We start from the raw sequence: 12,418 nt of genomic DNA on the forward strand, positions 1-12,418 counted from the left end.
AAAACCTCTTTCCCCAACAGTTATTTTCTCCTTTGCCAGATTCTCTTCATTGCATCACTTTCAATGATTTCTTAACTGCTCCTTTAAAACAAACAAGGAAACCACCCAGCCACCCTTATCCATCTCCTCACACTTTTCCTCTCCCCTTATGTTATTTTTCCTTTGCCCAAGGGAATGTCTTCACTGTTACTGCCAGCTGAGTTCCATATAATTCCCACTTCTCCTCCCTCACAAATTTCTCTTTATCTCTTCAGTTGTTTTAGTTTTCCCTTTATGTCCCTTCAGCCTGCCTGCACTGTGAATCAGGACATCAGAATGTTGTGCTAATGTTCTTTTTTATTTCATGTGGGGAATTCCTTTTGTTGATGTCAGCAAAGTTTGTGCAGCTCGTGTGATGAATGTGTATTTGAATGGCAGCAGGGTAATGAAGCCTCCAGTACCCTCATCCCCCTGATTTAGAATTCTTCCCAGCATTCTGTATTCCCCAATGGAGCCTCTCAGCATCTGCCATCCTTGGCAAGAACTGCCATTGAGCAAACAGCTCTTTCCTTCCTTCACTTTCTCTTCCCCATTGCCATCCAGAAATCTGTGCAGGAAGGTAAAGCCCATAAAACAGACTGAACAGCCTTCCCAAATAATTGCTCCTAGGAAACAATGCACAGGAATTTTTAAATACACGTTCCCTAAATCCAGTGGAAATGAAGATGTGCCTGCTGCTGTTGCAAAGGCAGACTCACAGATCTATCAGTGAAATACAACAATTTCACAGCATCACAGACCCAAGCACAGAGAGATAATTTTTGCCTACATAAGTGTGGGAAATGCAAGAATCAAGAGATACAGGATCTTAAAAGTCCCCAGTGCTCACTGCAAGAAATAATTGTGCTTGTCACTTTACAAACACTGTAAGAAAGAATGCAAATACTGCAAAGGCAGCAATGGGGTTGTTGTTACAAGGTGATAAACCAATTGCTGCTCAAAGAAAAACCAGAAAACTACTTAAAACAACCAAATCTTTTAATTAGAAAGCAACAAACATGCAAACAGCAGGTATAGAAATTTATTTGAACCAACGTTTTTACTATAATGAAAGTTACTTTAAAACATTGATCCAAGCTCTCACATTTGCTGTTTAAGGAAAATATTGCACTTGGCATCTTCTAGCACCCCTCATACATGGCAAAACATTTTAAAAACATTTTTTGTTTATTTTAACTTGCACACTCTCCCCAAGTCATGCACACAGTCATTCAAAAAAACAAAAGGTTAGGTTATCCAAAAGCAATACCTCAGAATTGCACTAAAGCTCTGTAAGGAAAAATATAATTAATGTCTTATACAAATTTCATTGACTTCCAGGTGCTCACACACAAGTGTTGGTTACTCTTCATCTTCATTTTCATTCTCCTGGCCAGATCCTTCTGATCTGTCACCTTCCAATCGGTCTGCAAAACACAGATTTAGTAAAAAGAACTTGCAAAATTTTCTTTTTCTGGTAAATATTTATTACCTGTTGTCTCCCTAGACTATTACACAATGGGATATGTCTGCGGGTTTTAGGGTAGAAGAAAGTCTGTGCACTTACAGCAGAGAGTGGGTAGAAATGTTACCACAAGAAAGAAGAAAAGGAGAAATGCCCTTAAGGATTTCCAGGCATGAAAGCAAAATCTGTGTACAAAAGGAAAAACCTTGTAGCTGCTGACTGGCTGTCAGCACAGAAAAGATGAATGCAAGTATAACACTAAAATGAGATGGTGACTACAAAGGACAGAAATGCTGTGCTGGGGAGCTGAAACTACAATAGCTACAGTTAGAAATGTGGATAGTCCAGAAACTGGGGGATCACTGCCTGTGACTACAATACATCAGAAAAAGTGCCTTTGGATGTAAATATTTAGACAAAGGCAAATACAGAAATGTGTGAGGGAACATGACTGGCTCAAGAGCAATCACTCAAGCAACATGCAGTCAGGTTTAGAAACTCTCCACCTAGCCATAACAGATTTTTGCTGAAATTGTTGTAGCTGAAGTGTTGGGCAGTTCTTTTAGCATTTCACTCAGAAGAGATAATGACAACTAAGGAAATACAGGGGCATGGAGGTGCAGCACTGGGCTGGACACATGGCACCCTCCTGGCTCCCAAGGCTCACAGAGCAGCCAGAGGTGAGAGGAGCAGCAGCTGCCACCAGGCACAGCTTCCTTCACACCTCACCCCTGCCAACCACTGCTCTGCTCAGCCAGAGTCCCCAAATTCACTACTTCCCATCACTTTCACCTTCATCTACAGGCCTGTTGGGTTTTTATCCCATATGCCATGCCAGCCTCCCAAAACTTCATCTCCTTGCTTCCTACACAGTGTGTGATGTCTCTCCACTGTCCTCCATCTTCAGGGTCAACCCACTGCACTCAGCTTCTCCAGTTCCCAGTGATGATTCTTCCATGCAACCCTCTTATCTCCAGTTTCAGCCCCATGGGAACTGGAAGGACATCCTGCAGCCCTGGGAACAGCTGCCACAGCCTCAGCAGTGCCTCCCACACTCCTGAATCTTCACACCTTCCTTCGCCCCTAGACAACTCCCACAGTCACAGCCAGTTTGTCTTACAGTTCATTCCACTCCTCCCCAATAGTTTTCCCATCATACTCACTGGAAAGATCACTCCTGAAGAGAGCATTTTTCAACATCTAAAAATAAATTTTGCTCTTTTTTTTGAGATGAAAAAAACCAGCTGTAAAGATGTTGCAAGTCTCACAGCAAAGAAGCAGCTCCTAAGTATTAAGAGAACCTTGAACAACCCTTGAATCTCCTCACCAACTCCAAGTACAGCCACAGGAACTGAAGGTCTTGATCATTTCCCAGCCAAGCTGCTCTTTCACAGAGCAGTGCTGTGGACAAACTTTTCAGAGGTCTCTCACCTGCTCTTATGTGATTCAACGAAGCCAGCATTCGGAGCATGAAGGAAGCTGGAACAGTGATGGTGTTTCTGGTCTCCTCCAGCATTAATTCATTACGAGTTATAACCTGCAGGCAGGGAAGGGAGAAGATCAGCATCAGAAATAAACACAGAATTCTGTTATTGTGTCTATACTGCATTGATAGGGGCTTGTAGATACGAAGTTTTTGTGCAAAAGCTATTTTACAGAATCCAAAATTACCATAAGGGAGCAATATTTTAATAATTGTGATTGAATGCTGTTGTCTGGGGTAAGAAAAATCAGCCAGTGGACTCTGTCTGCAGGTGTCCAATTCTCTGTCTAAAGAATTCCAGTGAGATCATGGTTCCATTGTCCACATGCATGGCAGATACTGAGATAAGTGACTAAGAAAAACTTTGGAAATCTTTCACGAAGTAAAGCAGATTGATGAGAGAAAGAGCTGTTTCCAAATGGCAACTGTTGTAGAGAACAAAGTTCTAGCACCAGTGCTGGCCAAGAATGTGGGAAGGAAAAGAGATGAGGTTACCCTCAACTCCTACCTTCATGCTGCTTGAAACTTTTGGAGAAAATCCAAGGAACACAAGCCATTTCTATCCCACTTCAGGAACATTCTTTAGCTCCATAATTCTTTGTAAACAGAGCTACAGCTTGTCTCTAAATGACTTGAAAGAGCCAGTTCCTACTGTCGCATTTTCAAGGAAAAAAAATCCACTAATGAATACTTTAATTTCTCTTCCTCATTCCTTCCTCATGGTACTTCCTTGCCATCCTTCTTTCTTCCTCCATAAATTTTAATCCCACACTGTAGGTTATCCCACCTTTTAGACTATATTCTTTTGTTATCATGAAGTACAAGAATTTCTTTAGGTAGAGACAAGTTATGACCATTTTCAGTCTTTGCTCCCAGATCAGCTGCTGTAAGACAGGAAAATAACGAAATTCTTGTTCTCTCTGAGACTCTTCAAGCCCGTTCCTCTTGTGAGGAACATGTTCTTGCAAATGTTTGCAGTTTCTTCTCCCTTCCCAATCAAAGCACCTCTTTTCTGTCATTCTCACCTGTTTGCCAGGCACTTGGCACAGCTGATCCCTCCTAACAGGAGCAAACAGAGAAGGCAGCAGGCTGTTCTTTATTCCTCTGTCACCCCATATTTCTGCAGTGCATCATCAACAACCCCCCTGACAACCTGGTGCTGAGGCTTTGTCTCCATTCAGAGGTTTGTCCTCATCCCCACTGTCTTTCCCTATTCACTGAGGTCATGGCCTCTCTCAATTTTAAATAAATTTCTGTATCTATATGGAACTTTCCTCAAACACAGTGTTTTCTTCTCAGACTTCCCCCCTTCTCTGGAAAATTCAGTTCAGGTATATTGGACACTTGTTCCAGCCAAACTTAACATGGTGAGAATTATTTTATTGCTATGAACATCTCCTGTCCCCTACATAGGTATGTCAATACAGGGAATAAATTAAAAAACAAAAACCATGTAAAATTACAAACAGCACTGCAGTCAATTCTTCTGAGAGTTCTACATTTTTATTATAGAAAACATAACTGTCTAAATAATTTGCAATTATTAGAAATAAAGGAAGGGAACTAAAGTACAATAATTAATTTTAGCACACAAGCAATACTTCTAAACCCCAAAGGCTCCAAAACATGTCACGACTAAAGCTGTCACACAATATGCAAGGAAGGGTCTCTTCACTCAGTGCTAAAATAATGGGAAAGGTTCAAAACTCACAAGTGGATGGTTTGGGTTTTTTTTCAAGGGATAAGGGCTGTGTGTTTCTCTTTGTTTAAAATATATTTAGCACTACTACAGAGTAATTAAATTATTTAAAAATGCCCAGTCTTCTCTATCTGTAGTGCCCAAGAGATTTCCCAACAAAGCCCTCAACCTGACCACCCCATAACCCAATCTGTCCTATAATATTATTTACAGAAAACCATGTAACATTTTGATACATTGTGTTATATAAATCACTCAAATATGATTATTCAGCAGTCAGCTATATGGTCACCCCAGGCCAGTTGCTATATCCAGTTATTGCTCTGAGGGCAACATGAAAATAATGAGTTACATAACTTCACATTGGACTTTTATAACTGATTTGGCTTGCAATGTTTGCTTTATTCCATGAGGTTCCCATGTGCAATCTTAACCTTTAAGTCCCTTTTATGCCACTGAATATTTAATAGGATTGATTTTTGTACTCTGTGCTTTTCTGTACATCCTTGTATTACCTTCAGTTTATTTCCCTCATCTTCCCTTCATTTATTAGTTTAGAGACAAGCACTATGTTCATTTATTAATTCCTGCCAGTTTTCCTTCTATATCTGAGTGTTCACACTTCTTCCAACTCCTTTCATGTACATAATAGCAGATCATGTTATATAATTTCTAGGAGAGCTGAGGAAATGCAAAGTGCCAAGGATATGAAAGTCAGCTGTTCTGAAGGGCAGCTTTTTATTTGTAGCCCATTTGCTGAACATTAAATAACTCTGCTAATTCAATATCAGTAATTTGTACCAGAGGCTTTTATAGAATTAAAGACACAACATTACCATGAAAAAGGAGGAAATGTTCTTACCTCATCTGCAAGTTTTCTGTTAAAAATCTTGGATTCTTCCAGTGGTGACCAAATTTTTATATCATAATCAATACCCGAAGAGGCCAGAACTAGAAGTAAATAACAGTAATTCTAAATTAAATGTGTTATGTTTATTGGTATTTTCTGCTCTTAAAAATATTTCACTTGAAGCATTTATTTGCAAATGTCAGATCTCATTCTGAACAGAGCTTGTAATTACCATGTCTCCACACGAGGTCTGCTCCATAGATTATTTGTTTTTGAATCTATCTATATAGATATGAAGAAAAGAAATGCAAACAACAAGACTCCTTGTTTTAAATTTGAAAAAAATCACCAAAATATACAAAAGATAGAAGCAAAAAGTAAGAGCAAACCCAGCCACTACTGATCCATTTCTGCTGATAAGTATATGCATTAATAATAAAGCTTTAGAATTTGTAGACCCAGTACAAAGGCAGAACCAAGATAATTTCAAATGTATCTTTGATAATTTCAGTGAATTTAATATAAATTTATTTGATATTTAAATATAAAGATGCATGGAAAGCTCTCAGTAACTGGGAAGCTGAACAAGAGTAACTGTCCTAGAAAGAGGATGAGCTCTCTTAGTGGCACCTTCAGAATGTGACACACTCCAACAAGACATCAGCAAAGCTACAGGGCACTTTGAAAGGTGCTTCCAAAGGGAGTATCTAACTCAGGACATTTACAAGAACTCAATTTCAAAAAAAAAGTTACAAGTTCAAGGCTTGTAGGACAATATTCTATGTTCCCCTAAACTATTTGAAAAACCTCCAGCCTTTTTAAGCATTATTATAACAACTTTACTTGCTAATTTACTAATAGCTGACTCTTACAACACAGCCAGGTAAGCTGTGAAAAAAAACAAACCTCACAAATACTTTCCCTGACTGTGTCAGAGGCTGGAGGATGGTTCAGATTTCCCAGCTACATGTGATTCCTTCTACTGCTTTAGTCCATCTTTTCTATGAAGGATTTCCTCTAAACACAAATTATTAGGATTTCTGTGAATTTTATTAATTACTCTAAGGAAGACACCCACTTCCACTGCATTTTTGAATAGAGCCAAGAAGAGACCAGATTCCAATATAATTTCCAAATATTGCTGGCATTTCAGCAACCCCATATTTCTCTCATTAGTGTCATAGAAAACATTTTATGTGTTGAGTGCAGCAAAAAAATTGAGATTCTTCTTATTACATCTGACAGTATTTCTATAAATTCTGTGCCAGGAGTATTTGATTTCAATAAATTTATGAGTAAGGAGGGATTTAAGGGCTAAAGGTCATTAGTAAGAGGCAAAATTAAAAGCACTGTTATCTGAATATTATAAAGGGAAATATGAACAACATCTCACTAATCATTGCATTGCTGTGTTGAGACAGAGTTTAGGACTGAAAGGCTCTAGTGCAGATAAGCTGGATGTGCAGAGAGTGAGAATGCTGCCCTTACTGGGGTCAAAGGGGTGAGGCTGCAGGCAGTTCACCACGTGGTTGTCGGCCTCCAGCAGCATCAGGTGCTCGGCAGTGTGGCGGTCCCAGATGAAAATGTGGCCACAGTCTGAGCCACTCATGACAAAGTTGGATCCCCAAAAGTTGGCTTCCTTTATCTGCAAGAAAAACAAAGCTTTGTAAGACCCAGCCAGTGAAAAGAGCACACTCCTGTGTCTGTACTAACAGTGCTGCTGAAGGAAAGCTCAGCCCATGCAGAAATGAGATTGAAGAAATTTTAAAGGAAACATTTAAAGAAGAGTGATTTGAAAAATGAGAGTTTAGAAAATTTTAGATTTCGAGAGCAAAATAGCTGCAAACAGGAAACAAAAGAGAGAGGAGTTGGGGCAGACTGAACAGTATGAAAATAAATATCAGCAGATCTGCCACTTTGTGAAGTCACAGAAATTATACTGAAGACAGGGGTATGCAAAGGAGTTTTTAAGAAAAGTTTGGCCAAGTTAAAGTTTGTGACAGGCTAATTCCTGGGGGAGATTTTCCATTACAGAGAAACAGGAGACAAGACAGAAGCTTGTGAAACCTTCCTCAGAAATCCCTTCTGATTTTACTCAGCATAGGACCTCAAAATAACCATTGTGAAATGATATAAATTTGCTATCCCATGTTCTCTACAGGCGAGAGGCTTGATGGGGTGGCAAAGGGAGAAGGGACATTGCTTCAACAACAGCCAGAAAATTCAGTCACAAGATGTGAGCTGAGAGCTCCCCAACACCCTGGTGTTTGTGCTGCAGGAACAAGCCTGGAAGGCTGAAGTGTAGCCTTGTGTGTAGAACTGTTATTTTGAGAGCCAGCAGTACCTCCTACAAACTCTTTTCATTGACATCCAAGGGGCAAGAGAGGTGCCTGTGCAAGCAGGAGCTGCCTGGGCAGCAGCTTGGATTCACACAGAGCCTTTGCAATGCTGCAAGTTCAGTTTGGCATTTAGGAGTAATTCCAGCATAAGGGACAGAATTTTGAGTTTGAGACTATTTACACAGAATCCTGCTATGAATTATTTTGCAGGTAAGGCTCTAAAGAGAGCCATGCCTGGATCCTTATCTTTCTTTTTGCAGACATCCCTCAGAAAATGCCCTGAAGAGAAGGGCAGAGACGTTGCCTTGCTCTGTGCTTTGCCTCAGCTACATTGATACAGATTCATTAGGAAGTTGAACCATTATGCTGTTAGAAATATGTGGTTTATTTCCAGCATAAGTATGCCCAGGTTTAAATTTCAGGCTTGGTAGATCTTTGTCTATAGAATATGTCCCAATGACTGCAGTCAGTGCAATAAAGTCGTCCTGATGTCTAAAAATAAACCAGAGAGGCTGCATTCCTGTAATGAATTCTGATGTATTAATCTTTCAGCAGCTTTTGTCCTATAGCTCCTTTTAATACATATTTTCATTATCCTGTTACATTTAGATTATCCCAAATAATAATAAAAAAATAATTTTCTATTTTAATTTTCAATCATGACCTCTTCCTGTGTCATGTGTATTCTCTTACTCATACTTCTCAATACTCATAAAACCTAATTTTAGCACCCCAGAAATGAACAGAACTGAAATTCACATTTAAAAATTTTGGTTTTCAAACGTTTCTAAAAGTCACTGTTTTAAAAGCAGGACTATAAAAAAATGTAAGATTGCCAAATTAAGTTTTTAAAAGTCCATTTGCTTGCATAACTTTAATTCACTATATATGCATATACACACACCCATATATATGTATGTACATGTAAAATACATATATATAAATGGTTCAAATAATTGACAACACAACTTTATCCCTGGGCTGCTCAGGTGTGTAGGAAACAAAGCTTTTTAAAGCTCTCTCCTTCATAAATTTGAAAAGGAAAAATCATTAGCTCTTGCCTTGCAGGAATGAAGGCATTACTCAAACCAGCAGATCAAAAAGAAGTTTGCAACCATAGAGACCAACAGGGAAAACAAAATTACATTTTCTTTCATTCTGTGCATTCCTTGCCATAGGTGCTGGTGAAACAAGGGCAAAAAGACCAAGAAACCAAACAACAAAATCTCTTAAATAATCTATACAATAACAGCTATGCAGACAGAGATTGAATTAAGCCTGAGATGAATTCACTTTTAGTATCTTTTAACCACAAAGTGCCTGATGCCAGGAATTTTAAACTAATCAGGGTTTGATCAATTCAAATACATTTCTGAAATACAGTGCAGAACTCCTTGTCATTAATCAAAGTGTATTCTAAACCCTGTTGCTTATGTAGACTGAAATATGAATTTAGTCAAGCATTTTCCCCTGTGTAATCAAAGCTATTCACACAAACCCTAGAAAATGGTTTTTTGGGGGTAAAGGGACTACTCCTCTCATCAGCTGCAAAATAACACACCAGCTATTTCTGCAAAATACCACCTAGAACTCAGAACTTCACATCTTCAAAATATTGCAAAAACCAAAAAGAAGAAATAGCAAGGAAAGCAGCATCTGTTTTTCATGCATTATTGCTTTACAAACACAGTAACTGCGTTTTTCTTAAAATATAGGATTTGGTTTGAAAAAGACAAGGCATCTAGCAGCTAAATTATAATTTAATAACTAGCACTCCTTCCTTTTTTAAATTCAGAGATGTTAAGGTTCTTCAGAACTCTGATTTGATCCTGACTTTCCCTTCCAAGCTCTTTAAATGGAAAGATTAAATAATAATTTTGAACAGCATGGAAAGGAAAGTGAGGAATAAATCATATTTTGGGAGGTAGGCACATTTTATGCCACATAAGCTGAGAGAGAAAATGGAAAAGAAGAAAAAATGAAAAAGAAGAAAAAATGAAAAAGAAGAAAAATGAAAAAGAAGAAAAATGAAAAAGAAGAAAAAATGAAAAAGAAGAAAAAATGAAAAAGAAGAAAAAATGAAAAAGAAGAAAAATACCCTAAATTTTAATGGATGTTAAGAGGAGAGACTCTTAAACTCAGGAGTATTTCAACGCCGCTCACAGTGACACGCGTCACACTAATTTTAATTTTCACAGAGCAGTTCTGTGCCTTCCAAGTGACACAGAAGGCCCAGTGCTTCCAGAGCAGCCCCAGATGCCTTTTTTGGCAGGGCCAGCAGGGGCAGTGCCCTGGGTGAGCCCGTGAAGCCCCAGCCCCAGCCCCAGGCCGTACCATGGTGCGGGAGTTGCGGTGCCCTTTGTAAACCATCTTGATCAGCGGCCGCCGGATGTTCAGCGTCTCCAGCTCCTCCATCTCCTTCCTCTCCTTCCTCCTCCTGAAGAGCTCCTGGATGCGCGCCACAGCCGATCGTCTGTGAGGCAGAGAGAGCAGCACTGAGAGCCCAGGCACTGCCAGGGGCTCCCAAACACCAGCATTAGGCACTCCACCACATTCTCCATCAGCTTGACACAGACATCAGCATCATCCCAACTGTAAAATTACAGACGTGAAGGTTTTCCATCCTGGCTTACAACAAGAGTAGCATGCAAGACAGTGGAATGGCAAGTGATGCCAGGTTTTGTTCCCCCTCTGTAGAACAAACTTCAGCTGCTGGCAAAATTCACATGCTATTTTATTTTCATCCTCCACCCATACTGAGGTAGCAAAATTCTGTAGTGGAAAAAAAAAAATCTATGCCAGAACAGAAGTTTTTAAATTTTAAAAAGCCATTAAGGATCTAATGTGTCTCTCAGTATGATTTGGTTTTTCATAAGATCAAAACTTTTTTTTAAAAAATCTATGCCAGAACAAAAGTTTTTAAAAAGCCATTAATGATCTAACGTGTCTCTCAGTCTGATTTGGTTTTTCATAAGATCAAAATTTTTTTTCAAAAAAATCTATGCCAGAACAGAAGTTTTTAAAAAACCATTAAGGATCTAATGTGTGTCTCAGTGTGATTTGGTTTTTCATAAGATTTTGTCCAATGTATTTCTTGTCAGTATTCCTCTATGAAAAGATTCAAGATTTAGACAGCTTTTAAAAAGTTCCTACTAAGGAAAAGATGATTTGAGATCAATTATTAGAGCACCTATCCTGTATGACAGCAGTAAGGTTTACAGCTGGAGATTTCCTAAAATAACAGAGGAAAAAACAGAAGCCAAATTATGTAATTTATTTTGTGAATGTTTAATTCCAGGAACTTAATTTTTTATTCATCTGTGAACAGACCTTGGTGTCAAATTTTTCCTGTTTAGCTGTTCAGTTTGCAGATCCCCATAATTCCAGCTATGACCAGATAGTCACATCTCAGTTCTTTTTCTTCTGTTATTCCTTGTCATTATTAGCTTTAAGATCCTGAACAAAGTCCAAGGGGAATGCCACTCTCAAGAAGAAGCAGGTACAGATTTTAGCAGAATGCAAGAGTGAAATTATCACAGCAATTTATATCATCCTAAAAATTAAACTGATTCAGGAACCTCACTATACTGCTGCCCAAAAGTAACTTGAATTTGTTTCTAAATAATGTTTTCCAATGTTTTAGTCACTGAACCTGGAGACTCCAGCAGCAAGTCCTCTACTCCAGAAAAAAACCCCACCAGATCTAGCTCATCACTAATTCTCTCAGCCAGTGATCTGCTTAGATTTTTGTCCAAGTTTTTGACACAATTGAAAGTTGCACCAAAAAGTTAAAGGTGAAATCAATATTATGCTACAGCTAAGCGAAGGAGAATGAATGTAAGTCATTAATGCAAATTTATTTACTATAAAAACAAATAAACCAACGAACCACACACTGTTTTACTAAGACTGATCACCTAATACAGCTAAGCTTTCAAAATAAATTTTAATACTTTTTTATAGAAACCAGAAGAGTTTTGAAAGCACCAGCCAACAGATCCACTTAACAGTGTGCTATGTATTATAATAAATTTCTCAGATGTTTGCCTAGCAAACAGCACCAGAAAAAGTAGACTACTACTACTTTGTTGGTGAGAGTTTTCTATCCTTTCAATCCCCAGACAATTTCCTGGTTCATCTTTTTTATACTACAGTAAATAAACACACTATTTTTATTTGTATTTTTTAGTTATTCCTTATAATATGCCAACTTTGAACTTTAACAGATTTAAGAGAGTTCTTCACAACATCTTCATACAACAGAGGAGTAAAAAAAAAGCCTTTGTTCTTTATCTACTGTGCTTTAAAGATCACTGAGTTATTCTCCTCACCAGTTTGCTTCTACATAAAGGAAAAAGGGTGACAGACACATGATAGGCTGCATCAAACACTTACAGAAACTTCATTCTTTGTGCAGATTTGGGGTTTACTTGCTTTTAAAAAAAGATGGGGTTTTTGTGAGAAAGCAAAAGCATCTATCATTTACTGTGGTTCCTTTTGGTAATTTTGGTGCATTTATTTACCTAAATTAATTAAAGATGTGCAGTGAAGAGGCTGGGAAGTT

General features: G+C 38.4%; 1 protein-coding gene across 8 annotated transcripts in view; it reads right to left on the bottom strand.

Annotated features, from left to right (window-relative positions):
- Positions 1-999: 999 nt before the first annotated feature.
- DCAF6 (DDB1 and CUL4 associated factor 6) overlaps positions 1,000-12,418 on the bottom strand; it is a 74,131-nt gene continuing 62,712 nt past the window's right edge. For all 8 annotated transcript variants that reach the window (XM_074531818.1, XM_074531829.1, XM_005490984.4 and 5 more), the window contains 5 exons: positions 10,189-10,327; positions 7,004-7,160; positions 5,528-5,616; positions 2,915-3,020; positions 1,000-1,445 (listed from right to left, as the gene is read on the bottom strand). In XM_074531818.1, the coding sequence (XP_074387919.1) occupies positions 1,381-1,445; positions 2,915-3,020; positions 5,528-5,616; positions 7,004-7,160; positions 10,189-10,327 (556 nt within the window). In that variant the 3' untranslated portion in view covers positions 1,000-1,380. The remainder of the gene's footprint in view (positions 1,446-2,914; positions 3,021-5,527; positions 5,617-7,003; positions 7,161-10,188; positions 10,328-12,418) is intronic.

Source organism: Zonotrichia albicollis, chromosome 2 (assembly GCF_047830755.1).
Source record: "Zonotrichia albicollis isolate bZonAlb1 chromosome 2, bZonAlb1.hap1, whole genome shotgun sequence".
In the NCBI taxonomy this organism is placed as follows: domain Eukaryota; kingdom Metazoa; phylum Chordata; class Aves; order Passeriformes; family Passerellidae; genus Zonotrichia; species Zonotrichia albicollis.